We start from the raw sequence: 16,660 nt of genomic DNA on the forward strand, positions 1-16,660 counted from the left end.
AGGAAGCCGAGTCCCTCTAGACAGGACTAAACCCAGGTCAAATTAACAAAGGCCCAGACACTGGCAGGAAGCTTTGAGTGCACCCAGAGAGGACTGAACCCAGGTCAAATTAACAAAGGCCCAGACGTTGGCAAGAAACTTCGAGTGCACCCAGACAGGACTGAACCCAGGTCAATCTAATCAAGGTGGATACACTGGAACTAGGGCCGCCCTTCAAGCTCACAACCTTCACTGAGGCTTACCACATCATGCAAATTAAATTATTAAGGCCAGCTTTTAAAGTGTGTACATGGGGTGGGGGGAAAGCATTTTCTAGGTTTCATTATTTCTGTTAAAATGTACACAATTCTTGAAATAAAAATCTGGACAATCCAGTGGAAACAGCAAAAATCTCTAAACTATAAAAAAGTCTCAAACACTTTGTGACCTTGTGAAATATGACTCATATAATCTGGCACCAAGGATACCCATATGTAAAATGGAAAGAAATTACTCTTAAAATGTCCTTAGGGTCAACTTACCCGGGGCTGGCGGGCCAATCATGTTGATCGAATAAACTACGTAAGTTTATGGATCACTTTCACTGTTTCGGTATACAGCATGCTAGAGGGAGGGGGAGTTAAATTCATCCCTGCTCTTGGATCTCCAACCTCGGCAGCAGTGGAACGCTCCTCTCCAGCATCCTGAACATGTTCAAGTTTTCCCCAAACTAAGTTCCTGTCCACTCTGCCTCTGTCCTCCTAAAAGCTGGAGCAAGCTATCTCTACCTGCCCAGGTGTGCATCCTAACTCAGGCTACCTCGCTCCAGCCCGGCCTCCGCAGTGACCCCTAAAGGTCACAAAAGCTCGGCTGCTGCGGTCAGTGGGATCTTTTCAGCTGCTCTTTTGTTCAGCACTGCTGATGGCTCCCTCCTCCTTTAAACTCCATCCTCTTGGTTTCGACACATTCTAGTCCCCTGGTTTCTCCTACCAGCCCCTCTCAGTCTCCTTTGTGGCTCTTCTCCCATCCTGAAGCTTGTCCTCACCCTCCACTCCCCTCTACACGTTACCGTGTCCCTTCTCCGGTGGCTCTCTGTGCCTTAGCCAGGACAATCTTTCAGCTCCTATACGTCATCATCGCCTACCACTAAGCGTCTGTGCATTCTGTTTCTTCTGCCTGGAGCCGCACACGGCCGGCTGCCCCGGAACCTCACTTTTTCTCTGGCTAATTTCCAGAAAAAGTCTCCACAGTTCAACTCACACCCTCAGCATCTGACACCACTCCCACACCCGCATCCTGCAGGTTCCTGGAACCCGTGCCTTAGCCCTTGTCCCAACTGTGGTCAAACAATTGTGCATCTGGTGCCTGTCTCCCCTGCTGGGGCATCAACTCCCTCAACGCCAAGATCATGCCTGGCCCAGCACCAGTCACACCCAGCAGCACCTTGCTGGCCTCTGAACCGATGTGGACTGAACAAATCCCATCCATCACCATTTCCACCACATTTCAAAGTAACTGATGTGAACCTCCAGCAGCCTCCCTCCTGCGCTGCAGAACTCTACCAGCTCCACAGATGCACACCTAGAGCCACGCTACAGCTCCCGGCTAGAGCCCGCGCTAGGGCCCCGCTGTGCCTCTCCCTCCCCTCCCGGCAGCAGGGCCTCCCCCGCGAATCTGAGCTTCTCGCGGATTCCTTCCTTGCGCTGTTTTGGTCAACAGCCTCAGCATCTGCATAGACGCCCGCAGGAGCAGCCGAGCCCTCGCCTGCCTCGACTGCCCGTTTCGGAGCCGCCCTGGGAAGCCCCCGGCCTGGGTTCCCGCTCGGCCCCGGCCCCTGCCCCAAGGCCCCTACAGTTCCTCCCGGCCCCCGCCCTCCGCTCACTCCCTGTCGTCCCTCGCGGCTCCGGGTCAAACCCGCGGTCCCGCGCCTCCGACGCCACCGCTCCGGCTCGCGGGCCCGCGGCGCGCTCCTCCCTCGGATCCACGCGGAACGCCCCGCGCAGCTTGCTGGGCTCGGCCTCCCACATCCAGCGCGCCGCCTGCGCCGACCTTGGGGCCCGACCCCGACCCCGACGGGCAGAGGCGACGCCGGGCCACCTACCATCTCCCCCGCGCCGCCCGCGTCTAGCCGGCCCCGGCCTTCTGCGCAGGCGCGGCGGCCGCTCCGCCCTCGTCCTCGGACGGCCGCGGCCCTCAGCTCCGGGGCAGTGCCGGGAGCCGGCCGCGGGGACTCCCACTCCCGGCATGCTCAGCGCCGCCCGGGGCCCCACGGGAGCTCGCGCCCCACGGCCCCTGCGCGTCCCGCCCTCTGCGAGGGCCTTGGCTCGCCCCTGCGGGGTCCAACGCCAACCTGCGGCAGCCAGGCCCCACGCCGGCCAGGAAGTGCTCTTGGAAGGAGGTGGGCGGCGGGTCGGTGCACGGAACTCCACCTCCCGACGTGCCCTTCGCCGCCCGCGGCCGACGGGACCCGCCCACGCCCCGCCTCTTAAAGGGGGCCGTGACTGCGGCTGGGCGGGAGTGCGGGTCGGCTTCGCTAAGCGGGGGCGGTGCTGGGCAGGGCGGCGGCCGCTCCCTCCCGGCCTCCCGGCCTCCCTGGTCCCGCCTGGGAAGGGGATGCAGGGAAGCCCTCGGGCGCTGCGCTCCGAGGCGGGAGACGGCGTCCCCCTCCGCCCCTCGGGTCCTGGCGCCTCAGAGCCCGGCCCAGGCCGCGGAACGGTGATGCTCGGGCCGGACGGGCGGGCGCGGACCCCTGCGTCCCGGTGAGCGCCGGGCCCGTCCATCCGGGGCTCTTTCCCGGGGTCCCCTTCCTTCCCTCCCTCCCTCCCTCCCTGGGGCTCCCCTCCCCTCTCTCCCTCCCAGGGGCTCACCTTCCCTTCTTCCCTTCCCAAGGGTCCCCTTCCTTCCTTTCCTCCCTCCCTGGGGCTCCCCTCTCTCTCTCCCCGGGGCTCCCATTCCCTTCTTCCCTTCCCAGGGGTCCCCTTCCTTTCTTCCCTCCCTCCCTGGGGCTCCCCTCCTCTCTCTCCCTCCCTGGGGCTCACCTCCCCTCTCTCTCTCCCCGGGGCTCCCCTTCTCTTGCAGGTACTGTCTCCCGAGGTCGGGTGGTCTGTGTGGCCTGGGGTCCCGCTCCTCCAGGCCTTGCCTAGGCGCTCTTCGCTGAGGCCCACGTTCTAACCTGGAATGGAACCTGCGTTCCCACCCTGGCCGCCCGGGTGGACTCGGGGCCTCCAGGGACGGCCGCAGAGATGCAGCCCTGTCCCTGGCGCCCCTCTTGTGACTCCTAACGGCTCCTCACGGTGTCCATGACCCAGGGTGTGGACGCCTGCGCGGGGGAAGCAAGACCGCTGCGTATCGGGTCCCTATTCACTGCCTGTTTTTCTGATTATTCTGTCTTCCAAATTTATCTTATTTACCGGCTTTTTCAAAAGGAGTGTCTTAATGATTGGATTACTTGTGAAATATTTGTGGTTTTTTTCTCCTACAGGCTTGACTTAAATATTCTTTTTTTTTTTTTTTTTTTTTTTGAGACGGAGTCTCACTCTTTCGCCCAGGCTGGACTGCAGTGGCACTATCCCGGCTCACTGCAAGCTCCGCCTCCTGGGTTCACGCCATTCTCCTGCCTCAGCCTCCCGAGTAGCTGGGACCACAGGCGCCCGCCACCACGCCTGGCTAATTTTTTTTATTTTTAGTAGAGACGGGGTTTCACCGTGTTAGCCAGGATGATCTCGATCTCCTGACCTCGTGATCCGCCCGCCTCGGCCTCCCAAAGTGCTGGGATTACAGGCGTGAGCCACCGCGCCCGGCCTTGACTTAAATATTCTGAAGCTTTTTTGTGGTTGTTGAGACAGAGTTTTGCTGTCGCCCAGGCTGGAGTGCAGTGGCTGGTCAAGGCTCAAGCGATACTCCCGCCTCAGCCTCCCCAGGAGCTGGGGCCACAGGGGGCATCACGCCGGGCTAATTATTTCATTTTTAATAGAGACAGGGTCTTGCTGTGTTGCCCAGGATGATCTCCAACTCCTGACCTCAAGCAGTTCGCCCACCTCAGCCTCCCAGAGCGCTGGGAATACAGATAATTGTGTCGTAATACAGCAGTGGCGTTAACCACCGCACCTGGCCTTAGGTAGAATTTGAAAACCTTTTTATTTTGAGATGGTTGTAGATCACATGAAGTTGTAAGGAGTAATACAGAGAAATCCTACAGAGTGCCTTTGCCCTGTTTTCTCCAATGGTAGCACCTTGCAAAACCATAGTATATGTGGGAAATTTTCTTTGATCAAATCCCCTGACCTGTTGAGATTGCACCAACTATACGTGCACTAGTGAGTGTGAATCTACACCTGTGTGTCTTCTCAATAAAACTGAGATTTTTTTTCACTCAGCCTTGAGATACATCCGCATTGTTATGTGTATCAATAGCTCAAGATGCAGAAATTCTAAGAATTCATTATTTAAAAAGTAATCCCAGCACTTTGGGAGGCTGAGGTGGGTGGATCACCTGAGGTCAGGAGTTCGAGACCAGCCTGGCCAACTTGGCAAAATACTGTCTCTACCAAAAATACAAAAATTAGCTGGGTGTGGTGGCGAGTGCCTGTAATTCCAGCTACTTGGGAGGCTGAGGCAGGAGAATTGCTTGAACCCGGGAGGCAAAGGTTGCAGTGAGCTGAGATCACAACACTGCACTCCAGCCTGGGTGACAAGAGCAAAACTCCGTCTCAAACAGCAACAACAGCAAAAAAAACACATTACAGGAATCCAAAGTGTCTTTTTAGTAATTAGAACAGCTAAAGATGTTTACTAATTTGCTCAAAAAACATACTACAATTTAGTAGTCTGTAGGATTTTGGAGGCAAGTTTGAAGGTAAAATGAAATGAGTTTGAATAAAGGTGATTTGTATTTTAAGGGTCCATAAATAATTTCACTTTCATGTTATGAGTATGTTTCAGTGGGAAATTTTAGTATAACTACAACTAAAATCCTCAAAGGTTTCTCATAAAAATTATAGCTCCCTTAGAGGGACAACTAATTTTAGGAACCTGATTGAGGAAGGAACCAGAAATGAACATAGAGGTGTCATTCACACATGAGCTGTGTTGAAACTTATTTTTCTGAAGCATAAAATCCATCAAAGAATCACTTTTTGGGATCTTTTGGGGAAACTGGGAAGTGTAAGCAAAGCATCTCAGATTTCTGTCTTGGTTCTGGAAAATACTAAAAGTTCACTTGTGAAGTAGCTGTTGATTTATTTAGCTCCATTGGACCAACCGAGAGAAGCTTAGCAGTTGAGTGAGTCATTAAAATAACAGCTCGGCTATATGGCTAGGCATGACTAAATGATTGCCTCATTGTTTGTTTTTAAGGTGGTAAATGTGTACTTAAAGTTGTACACGTGTACTTAAAGTTGTATTGAAACTAACATAAAATTGAGTGATTGGAACAGCACATTATCATTTGTCCTATCTTGTTAGGAAGTTACCTGTTCTAGGTAAGTGAATTCTCCGTGGAGTGTGCTTCTCCTTTTGGGAGTCAGTCTCCAAGAATGTTCTGAAATTGAACACTTTCTAACCAGAATATAGTCTTTTCTTGGTGACTTTTGCGTGTGATTCTGATCAGTACTGCTGTCTAACACAGTACTGTCTTCAGGACCTGCTGGGGTGCAGACAGTCGCTGAGCCCTCACCGAGTCATCTGGCCTCCAGGCTTTTTGAGTTCTCCTGTTTGTTTTGCATAAGGTTTGTCTCTTTCTGTGGCTGCCATTTCATGGTTTGGGCAGAATGGTGCCTCCAGAAATGCTGCCCTTACTTTTGCTGCATCTAACCTACTTTGCCTGGGAAACTGGATTAAACCAATTAGAATTTGGGTTAGCAGTGAAATGAAAGTATGGATATATAGATACATCTTTTAGTAACCAGGTTTCCAGGTCGGGGAATCTTTGTAATATGTGACGGTTGAGTAGGAATTCCTGAGTAACAGTCCATTGGATGCTGCTATGAAGAATGGTTAGGTTAATATTTTGTTGTTGTTTCCTTTAAACCGTAAATCTGCGTGAGTGGTAGGTGTTGGTTTTGTTGCCTTTTTTGGGATAGCTACTTGTGACTGGTGATCTCCTAGTGGCCAAATTCCACTGACTCTACGTTTGTTACTCCTTCCTTCCACGGTCTCGGTTTCCTGCCTCTCAGCTCGTTCTGCCTTAGTGACCTTTGCTGGCCGCTGTCTCAACCTGCTTTCTAAACAGTGCTCCTGTCTGGGTGCCTTGCCCTACCGCTGCTCATCACCACCTGGACACCACGGCTACAGCCGCACTGAAACCGTCCTCATTCCCCCAGCAGTAATGTTCAGAAAGCAGGTTCCTGTCTGTGCGGTGCCTTGCCAGGATAAATTAATATATATTGTTTTAGGTATTCCTAAAGAAAGGAAGAGAAGGAGACTGAATCGGGATGATAACAAAAAGTTCTAGAGATCTAGGTATTGTGGCATATATATATATATATATATATTTTCAATTCTTGACATCTTGGTAGCGCTTGACTGTAGACTGACTTTGGAAATGTGGCAAAATTTCAAATGATTTTAAGAAGCCCGCAGAGCTAACAGTAGCTCAGAAGATTTCGTTTCTGGAGTGACATTGAGCATGGTGTCCCCAAGCAACCCACTGACCTGTGAGGGGAAGTTGATGGTATTTTCTGGGCTTCGATAACATGGACTTTCTGGGTTTTTTTTTTGTTTTTTTTTGTTTGTTTGTTTGTTTGTTTGTTTGAGACAGAGTTTTGCTGTTGTTGCCCAAGCTGGAGTACAATGGCGTGATCTGGGCTCCCTGCAACGTCCGCCTCCCGGGTTCTAGCGATTAGTAGCTGGGATTACAGGCGTGCGCCACCAGGCCCGTATTTTTAGTAGAAACAGGGTTTCACCATGTTAACCAGGCTGGTCTTGAACTCCTGACCTCAGGTGATCTGCCTGCCTTGGTCTCCCAAAGTGCTGGGATTACAGGCATAAGCCACCGTGCACAACCAACATGGACTCTCTTAAATAGACTTGGTCAATGTCTTTTGCACATGGTAGAGTTGGTAGAGATACGAGGCTGCGTCCCCCCCAAAAAAATGACCTTTAATCCTTTCTGTAAAGACGTAGCTGACCTTTAATCATCTCAACCCTTCACAAAGCACCGTACAAGGTACATCAACATTCAGTATTTGGTTTTAATCTCAGTGAAATAAATAGTTCAGATGTTGATATTTATCTAGGAAAAATGAGAATTTCTTCAGAAAGGTGTCAGTTTTCCAGAGCTGATTATTTAATACTCTGATCAATAGTAGTGAATCATTGTTTAACTATGTGTGACAATAACTCTTTTTCAGCTGAAAATGTGTGTCTGACATGCAAGCTCAGTGGGGCAGAGACCCGTGGATTGCTGTGCCCTGCCCTCCGGACCCGGATCATGAAGGTGTTGGGAAGAAGCTTCTTCTGGGTGCTGTTTCCCGTCCTTCCCTGGGCGGTGCAGGCTGTGGAGCACGAGGAGGTGGCGCAGCGTGTGATCAAACTGCACCGCGGGCGAGGGGTGGCCACCATGCAGAGCCGGCAGTGGGTCCGGGACAGCTGCAGGAAGCTCTCAGGGCTTCTCCGTCAGAAGAATGCAGTTCTGAACAAACTGAAAAATGCAATTGGAGCAGTGGAGAAAGACGTGGGCCTGTCGGATGAAGAGAAACTGTTTCAGGTGCACACGTTTGAAATTTTCCAGAAAGAGCTGAATGAAAGTGAAAATTCCGTTTTCCAAGCTGTCTACGGACTGCAGAGAGCCCTGCAGGGGGATTACAAAGATGTCGTGAACATGAAGGAGAGCAGCCGGCAGCGCCTGGAGGCCCTGAGAGAGGCTGCAATAAAGGTCAGTCCTAGAGAGGGAGAGAGAGAGAGAGGGAGAGGGAGAGAGAGGTGAAGAGAGAGGGAGAGTGCGTGCCCACATCCTCATCCTATAGAGAGCCCACACGGAGCTGGGGAGCAGACAGGAAGGGAAGGCGTGAATGCTGCTGATGTCGCTCAGGTGTTGTCTTTCACAGGAAATCGCATCTAGAAAAATCTCTCATGTGAGGGAGAATCTTTTCCTTTTGCATAATAGTGTAGCTCTTACTTCTAGAAGGAGCCAGTCTCATACTTTTCTCTATAGAGAAATCCCCTGGTAATTCAAAAAGTTATTCAAGTTGTACTAGTAAACTGATGCAAAGATAAATATGACTTAAATCAACATTTGCTGAGTTTCTGACAGGAGTTCCTTTTAGTGTGAAGTTTGACTTTTCTTCAGTGTCATATATCGAAAATAAAAATACTAAAATTAGTTTTAAACTAATATATACATTTGAATTAAGGACTTTGACCAAGTATGCTTTTAAAATGATGAGAAGTTTCTGAAATTACTGTATCAGATGTTGTATTAGCTGTTTACATTTTTTAAAGCCATCATTTCTTGAGTACCTCTGCTATACCAAGCATCATGCCAAGCCCTTTAAATATATAAAGTATCACGTCATCTTCATAGAAAAACCTGTGATATTATTACACAGCATAAACGTTAGAGAAAATACAGACATTAAACTTTCTTTACCAAAATATATTTTGGGGGAGAGAAATATGATTATCAGGCAAATGTATAAATCAAGGTTTTCAATAACACTGATTGATTTGTCTTGCCTGTGTGATATGCGCATGAGCTGCTGTGACCCTGTGTACAGTGGAGACGTGAAGATACATTGGTAAGGTCCAGATTTGTGGTGGTTTTATTATAGAGAAAAAATACGAGTTTGAGTAACATTGGCTCCCGGTATGCACACTTCATAACGTATCAACAGTATTTTAACATACGCTAGTTATTATCTCCTATGCTGAGATCCTCCAGGTGCCGGTGACCTGCAGCTATACTAGCCCTCCAGTTGCGTGCTTGACCTGCAGCTGTGTGTCAGACCTGCAGCTGTGTGATAGACCTGCAGCTGTGTGTCAAGTCTGCAGTTGTGTGTCAGTCAAACCTGCAGCTCTGTGATAGGCCCCAGCTGTGTGCTAACACCTGTAGCTGTGTGTCAGGTCTGCTTTGGTGTGCTAGACTTGCAGCTGTGCATGAGACCTGCAGCTATGTGAGACCAGCTGTGTGCAAGACCTGCAGCTGTGTGTGAGATCTGCAGCTGTGTGAGACCTGCAGCTGTGTGTGAGACCAGCTGTGTGTGAGACCTGCAGCTGTGTGAGACCTGCAGCTCTGTGTGAGACCGGCTGTGTGTGAGACCTGCAGCTGTATGAGACCTGCAGCTGTGTGAGACCTGCAGCTGTGTGAGACCTGCAGCTGTGTGTGAGACCTCCAGCTGTGCGAGACCTGTAGCTGTGTGAGACCTGCAGCTGTGTGAGACCTGCAGCTGTGTGAGACCTGCAGCTGTGTGAGACCTACAGCTGTGTGAGACCTGCAGCTGTGTGAGACCTGCAGCTGTGTGAGACCTGCAGCTCTTTGTCAGTGGCATCAGATGATGTCTCGTGACTACTTAGTAATTGAGGCGATGATGTTCTTCTAGGCTCTGGTCCTCTCTGCTCTGGCCTTGTCCCACCCCTTTAGCTAAGAATGAATGTTTAAAAGTAAGATTATTGATTAAATATAATTGTGTAAAATACATTACTAAATTATATTGCCAGCATCACCCATCAGTTCTTCAAATGATTAATGCTGTTGGTTTCTACATGTGTTTTGGAACAGCTTTCCCTTGTAACTTGAATTTGACTGTGCATTGAATTTAGATAGTAGCTCCACATTCAGGTCTCACATCTGGTTTTAAAGTACCGCTGCACTTACACACATGATAGACCTGGAGCACAGTCACTGTTGAGTAAATGAGTTTTGTGTGAATGGATGACCTACAGAGATTACATTTACTTTTGTGTAACAAATGTCTCTTACATGTGTTGATGTACGTACACAAAAACCTTTCCCTAAACATTTGGCTAAGCTCAGTTATGTTTGAATAACTAGGACACGTGACTTCCCTAGCTGACCAGAATTAAGTTATTGACATATGAACAGGGACATTTGACAAAGCAGGAGGATTGATTAAGAAAGTCATGTCCTAGCTTATTTCTTTTTATATCTCACTCTTCTTTTCTTACAAATGAATAGGAAGAAACAGAGTATATGGAACTTCTGGCAGCAGAAAAACATCAAGCTGAAGCCCTTAAAAATATGCAACATCAAAACCAAAGTTTATCCATGCTTGACGAGATTCTTGAAGACGTAAGAAAGGCAGCGGATCGTCTGGAGGAAGAGATAGAGGAACATGCTTTTGACGACAATAAATCAGTAAGCGTTCCAGAACAGCTGCTTCTTCACCTCCTGAGCCACTCACTAATCAGAAGACATGTTGTTGAAATTGTTCACGTGTATGTTTTTAGTGTAGATTGAAAATGAAGACAAACTAAAATGCTTCTCTGTCGTAGAGAAAATAATTTGGTCTTGTAGAAGTAAGCTAATTATCTTTTATTTTCCTTTTATATTTTTAACACCGACAGTCAGTTCCCCTCCTCAGCAGCTTGTCTGCATTTTCCAGAGGCCAGATGGATTGGGACACTGGGACTCTGGGACTCTAGTCTCAGGATGGCCTGGACAGTTGGGTTTAATGCTGATCTACTGGGGTGTTACCAGAAACAGGTCCCAATCCAGACCCCAAGAGAGAGTTCTTGGATCAGGGCGAGTCCATAGAGTAAAGTGAAAGCAAGTTTATTAAGAAAGTAAAGAAACAAAACAGTGGCAACTCCATAGGCAGAGCAGCCCTGTGGGTTATTTTTATGATTATTTCTTGATTACATGCTAAGCAAGGGGTGGGTTATTCATGAATTTTCTGGGAAAGGGGTGGCGGTTGACTAGAACAGAGGGTTCCTCCCATTTTAGACCACATAGGGTAACTTCCAGATGTTGCCATGGCATTTGTAAGTTGTCATGGCGCTGGTGGGAGTGTCATTCCACATGCTAATGGATTATAATTAGTATATAGTGAGCAGTGAGGACGATCAGAGGTCACTCTCATTGCCATCTTGGTTTTGGTGGGTTTTGGCTGGCTTCTTTACTGCATCTTGTTTTGTCAGCGGGGTCTTTGTGGCCTGTATCTTGTGATATCAGTCTTGGCGACCTCCTGTCTCATCCTGTGACTAAGAATGCCTGTCCCGGAAATGCAGCCCAGTAGGTTTCATCCTCATTTTACCCTGCTCATATTCAAGATGGAGTCGCTCTGGTTTGAGCACCTGTAACAGGGGAACATTGAACTTCTTACAGAAAATGATCTTCATCTCTGAAGCAGGAATTCAGGCTGCTCATTTGTTGTAGTGTGTTTAAGATTCTAAGAAAAAAAGTGGGACTGATGACGAAAATTGACTGTGGGTCTTGAGGACTCACAAAAAGGTTGGGTAATAAAAACAAATCAGAATAAGATTAGAGAAGAAAGCAGAGAGAATAAAAATAGAGCAGAAGAAACAAGTTGTTTTAAAATCTACTAGTTATGGAATTAGAGGAGAACTCGTATTTTAAGGGCTATGAATTTCTTGAAAGAATGGTGAAGTAGATCTTGGAAAGTAGCAGAAATCCTAAACCTATCCATTCTTAAATTACTTCTTTAACTGAAAAAGAAGTCCTAATTCACTGCTAATGAACACTGATTGATATATTTTTAACATTCTTCTGTTTAGCGTTCATTCTCCAAAAATTGAAAGCATTTAATGGATTTTAATTGCATAATGTTATTATTCTTGCAGGTCAAGGGGGTCAATTTTGAGGCAGTTCTGAGGGTGGAGGAAGAAGAGGCCAATTCTAAGCAAAATATAACAAAACGAGAAGTGGAGGACGACTTGGGTCTTAGCATGCTGATTGACTCCCAGAACAACCAGTATATTTTGACCAAGCCCAGAGATTCAACCATCCCACGTGCAGATCACCACTTTATAAAGGTAGTGAGTCATGGGATGGATGCCTGCCTTCCCCCTATTTCCTGGTTCATGGTGTCAGTATGACCGAGCTTTATCTTCTGAACAAGGCACAGCCTTCCTTCTAACAGAGATTTTACTAGAATTCCGTACATTATCTGTGATTTGAGGCATCTTCCCTTAATTTCTTAATCTTTTTTTCTAAAGGAATAAGATACTTTAATATTTAAAATGAAAGTTAATTTTGTTTTGGAGAATTTGGAAGACTTTGCAACTAGGAGTTACTGTAATGGGATTAAAGCTTTAGTCATCTAAAAACCGTTTTCGCTAAAATTAAAAATCCTTAAAAGGCAGAGAGGTCTTGGCTAAGGAGTCATATATGGCTTCATTTAGCCCTGGGGTGCAGAGCATGAGAACCCATCCAGCAGTGCCTGGCGTTCCAGATGGAACTGGATTCAGACCTGTTTCCTCCCAGGAACTTGGTCTAGACAAAGGCTATGCAGGGAGGTACTTGAAGCTGAGAGCATCATGGTTCGGGTGGTCACTCAGGAGGGAGTGGCACGGCCATGACAGGTGCAGCCCCTCAGGGAAGCTTGGCAAGATCTGATATACTGTCAGGTCTCCAGCAGAGACTGGAGGTTTGTACAGGAGCAGAAACCAAGCCAGAGAATCTAGGCTCAAAGATGGTGCTGTCTCAGGCGAGAGGAAGAGGACCAGCCAGAGAGAGATGTGGTCACGATGGAGTGGGTCCGAGGAGGGCTGGGGCTGCCGAGTGACTCTGTCAGTGCCCTCCAAGAAGGGGTGGAGGTCTCTGTAAAGCTATTCTTTCTCCCTTTGTAATGAATAATCAATTTCCAGGGAGAGATTTTGAGACTGTAAGTATCCTGCTCCTCACTGACCTTCAGGGCTGCAGGTGCAGCAGTGCCAGCACCCACTAAAGATTCCTGCCTGTACCCGTCATGGCAGAGCCACATGAATTACAGTTTGAACACCAGCACTGAGAGTTTCCCAGATTAGAAAACTCAGTGGAATTCTAGGACTCAGAATTCTTAGAACACTCTTATGGGGCTTAAGCAAAACAAAAATTTTGCTGTATAGTCAGCCCTCTGTGTCCACGTGCTCTGCATCCTCAGATTCAACCAACTGTGGATGAAAATATTCAGAAAAAAGACCCAAGAATAACAATACAATAAAAATACAAATAAAATATGACAACAATTTCCATTGTGTAGGTATCATAAGTACTCTAGAGGTGCTTTAAAGTATACAGGAAGATGTGCTAGTTACATGCACATACCATCCCGTTTTGTATCAGAGACTTGAGCATCCGAGGATTCTGGTCTGGGGGGCGGGGGAGGATCGTGGAACTACTGCCCCAAAGATACCGAGGGGTGACTGTAATCTTCAGGCCATGAAAAACTAACTCCATCTATTCCCAGAATACACTCTTCATGTTTTCAGCTTCTCTGGGATCCTCAGCATGAGGAAAATCGGTGGTTTTGTCTTCACCCTTCATATTCCCATCAGATGAAATCGGGGAACTATGTCCTGTTCTGTGCCTCAGCCAGCCAGCCCTCTTCTTACCACTGTTATCTTATACTTCTGTTTCTTATTTATTGTATTCTTCAGGACATTGTTACCATAGGAATGCTGTCCTTGCCTTGTGGCTGGCTATGTACAGCCATAGGATTGCCTACAATGTTTGGTTATATTATTTGTGGTGTACTTCTGGGACCTTCAGGACTAAATAGTATTAAGGTAAGAACAAAATTTGATTGTTTTGGTATCTGTTTAACAGAATATAAAAAGAGAATTCATGAAGACTAAAAAGTATTGAATGTGATTAATGCAGATACCAGCTTTGTAGAAACCATTTCAAAGGAGATGTCCTTTCAGGTGTCATGGGAAGTCTCTGAACCCTCAGGAAGTCGCTGTGCCTGTTAGTGAAGGGGCGGTGTTACTGGAGACAATGCCCCTGCTCGTTTCCATTAGTTTTAAGGACTCCATTTCCAGTAACATGCTGGACCAGGTTATTCAGACCACCTTTCACGTGCTGAATGTAACCAAAGTGTTGCATTAACCGTTTTTTGTTGTTGTTGTTGTTTTTGAGACAGAGTCTTGCACTGTCACCCGGGCTGGAGTGCAATGGTGCAATCTTGGCTCACTGCAACCTCCGCCTCCCGGGTTCACATGATTCTCCTGCTTCAGCCTCCTGAGTAGCTGGGATTACAGGTGCACACCACCACACCTGGCTAATTTTTTGTATTTTTAGTAGAGATGGGGTTTCACTATGTTAGTCAGACTGGTCTTGAACTCCTGACCTCATAATCCGCCCGCCTCGGCCTCCAAAAGTGCTGAGATTACAGGCATGAGCCACCCTGCCTGGCCCATTAACTGTTTTTCAGCATCCGATTCACAACACATGGAAAAGCTGATTAGCCCCAGTCGAGGCAGTGGGCAGTGGGGCTATTTGCTGGGCCCCGTCACACTGATGGCACTTCTGACAGGGAGGAAAGGTTCCCGAGCTTCCAGCTGTCTCCCCACAACACTCAGGGTGCGAGCAGCGTGGAGAGCAGGTGCCATGAGTCCCACTGGAGGGAGGCGTGCCAGGGGGTGGGACGGGGAGGAGTGCAGCCTGCTCCCTCCAAGCCTGTTTCCCTCTGCTGCTGGTTGAGCCTGGGACTAGGCCCAGGAGCCCCAGGGCTTTCTCCAGATCGCAGGGCAACAGGAGGGGTCTGAGGAGCTTGAGCCGCAGCTGGTGAAGAGGAGCGCGTCCAGCACCCTGGGCCTGGGGAGCAGCTGGCCGGCAGAGGAGCCGCAAGCCCACATGTGGGGGCTCCCAGGACAGGGCTCGCCTTGGCAGAATGGCCTGTGGGAAGAACGGCTGTTTCAGTGTAGTTTTTGGAGTAGGTCTTTTTCACGTGATTCAAGTATAAAACACCAGAGGTGAAAAATCACTTCCTGCCCTTTGCAAATAAAAGCAAATACAAATTTCCTTCCTTCTTTTTCTTAATAGCAAAGGTGCTCATAAACCAAGAAATAAGGTGAAGTGGCTGGGTAACATATACAACTGGATGCTGTAAAAATTATAATTCTTAACAAATCAGCTAAACCATGGAAAATAATGTAATTCTAAATAGACCAAGATAAAAATCAAAGCACATACTAGCCAAAAGTGAGAAGTGGTTAATCGAAGTATACTGTGTGATTACTCTGTGTGTGTGTATGTGTGTGTGTGTGTGTGTGTGTTTTGGATACTTCCACCGGGCATAGTAGGGCATGATTGTTGAGTTAAGTATACTTAATATGTTAAACATGTACAATTATATGGTTTTTCTTTTGTGTTTTTCAGTCTATTGTGCAAGTGGAGACATTAGGAGAATTCGGGGTGTTTTTTACTCTTTTTCTTGTTGGCTTAGAATTTTCTCCAGAAAAGCTAAGAAAGGTAAGGACCTCATCAACCTGTTACTGCAGCTAAGGAGCTTCACATCATGTGGTTTTGGTTCATACACTTTTAACACTTGTTGATGAATTCACTATCAAATGTTTTTAGAATAGAATATGATATTTCGGTTTGATGTTATTTTTGGGACAAATTCAGAAAGATAAAAAATATCAGGTTTGAAAGCGTAGAAATTCAGTGAAGAATTGGAATTTGCCTTCACATGGCTAACTTCAGGAAGGGTCTGGAAAGTAATGTGTGTGAACTTTAATAGATGGCTCCCTCTAAGGTGCGAAACTGTTAGAGGGTCAGATGTCATAGAGCTTGCATATTCAGTGTGTTACCCTAGAAAAAACTTTGTCAATTGGAAGTGAGTTAATTAAAAGACACTTTGTTTTTCCAGACACCGCACAAAAGAGGAAAGTAGCTGATTAAAAGCCAGGGTGGGGAGAGGTAAAATGAACACTGTTCGTAACAAAAACACCCTGTGAATTAAGATCAGATACCACTTTGCCTGCAGTGCTAGCTGGAAAACTAGTATCGACTTAGCAAAAGTTTTTAAGTGACTGTCAGATGTAACAGGCATTCTTGAACCAGATTCGTGAGAATGACAACTGTACACCCTTTTTATATTTTTGGGTTTTTTTTTCCATGAAAGACTTGGTCATTTTAAACAAAGAGACTTAATTTACAGTGTCTGGTTTGCCTAATCACTCAGCCCTCTCATGTAGTATTCCTTCTTTTTTTAATTTAAAATTTTTTTATTTCAATAGGTTTTTGGGAACAGGTGGTGTTTGGTTACAAGAGTAAGTTCTTTCGTGGTGATTTGTGAGATTTTGGTGCACCTGTCACCAGAGCAGTGTACACTGCACCCAATGTGTAGTCTTTTATCCCTCGCCACCCACCACCCTTTGCCCCAAGTCCGCAAAGTCCAGTGTGTCATTCTTACACGTTTGTGCCTCATAGCCTAGCTCCCGCTTAGGAGTGAGATCATACGATGTTGGATTTTCCATTCCTGAGTTACTGCACTTAGAATAATGGTCTCCAATTCCACCCAGGTTGCTACAAATACCCCTTTTTTGTTCCTTTTTATGGCTGAGTAGTATTCCATGGTATATAAATACCACATTTTCTATTGATGGGCATTTGGGCTGGTTCCATATTTTTGCAACTGCAAATCGTGCTGCTCTAGACATGTGCATGCAAGTCTCTTTTTCCTATAATGACTTATTTTCCCCTAGCAGTGGGATTGCTGGATCAAATGGTAGAGCTGCTTTTAGTTCTCTGAGCAACCTCCACACTGTTTTCCTTAGT

At 47.2% G+C, this 16,660-nt stretch overlaps 2 protein-coding genes across 18 annotated transcripts in view; one reads left to right on the plus strand and one right to left on the minus strand.

Annotated features, from left to right (window-relative positions):
* The window catches only part of DCUN1D2 (defective in cullin neddylation 1 domain containing 2), a 37,940-nt gene extending 34,770 nt beyond the window's left edge, over positions 1 to 3,170 (minus strand). The window contains exon 1 of one of the 6 annotated variants that reach the window (XM_055360263.2): positions 3,152 to 3,170. Coding sequence is in view for 1 of the 6 variants with exons in the window: in XM_004054768.5 (XP_004054816.1) it covers positions 2,081 to 2,083 (3 nt within the window). In the remaining 5 variants the exon portion in view is untranslated. The other 5 variants (XM_004054768.5, XM_019039665.4, XM_019039663.4 and 2 more) reach the window with 5 other exon arrangements.
* Positions 2,139 to 16,660, plus strand: part of TMCO3 (transmembrane and coiled-coil domains 3) — a 63,520-nt gene continuing 48,998 nt past the window's right edge. For 7 of the 12 annotated variants that reach the window (XR_010130637.1, XR_002008486.4, XM_019039660.4 and 4 more), the window contains exons 1-6: positions 2,153 to 2,377; positions 7,329 to 7,852; positions 10,112 to 10,291; positions 11,737 to 11,928; positions 13,534 to 13,662; positions 15,257 to 15,349. Coding sequence is in view for 9 of the 12 variants with exons in the window: in XM_019039660.4 (XP_018895205.2) it covers positions 2,224 to 2,377; positions 7,329 to 7,852; positions 10,112 to 10,291; positions 11,737 to 11,928; positions 13,534 to 13,662; positions 15,257 to 15,349 (1,272 nt within the window). In the remaining 3 variants the exon portion in view is untranslated. Of the gene's footprint in view, positions 2,378 to 5,440; positions 5,460 to 5,836; positions 6,439 to 7,328; positions 7,853 to 10,111; positions 10,292 to 11,736; positions 11,929 to 13,533; positions 13,663 to 15,256; positions 15,350 to 16,660 lie in introns of those variants that run through there. The other 5 variants (XM_055360252.2, XM_063697602.1, XR_010130638.1 and 2 more) reach the window with 5 other exon arrangements.

Source organism: Gorilla gorilla, chromosome 14, assembly GCF_029281585.2.
Source record: "Gorilla gorilla gorilla isolate KB3781 chromosome 14, NHGRI_mGorGor1-v2.1_pri, whole genome shotgun sequence".
In the NCBI taxonomy this organism is placed as follows: domain Eukaryota; kingdom Metazoa; phylum Chordata; class Mammalia; order Primates; family Hominidae; genus Gorilla; species Gorilla gorilla.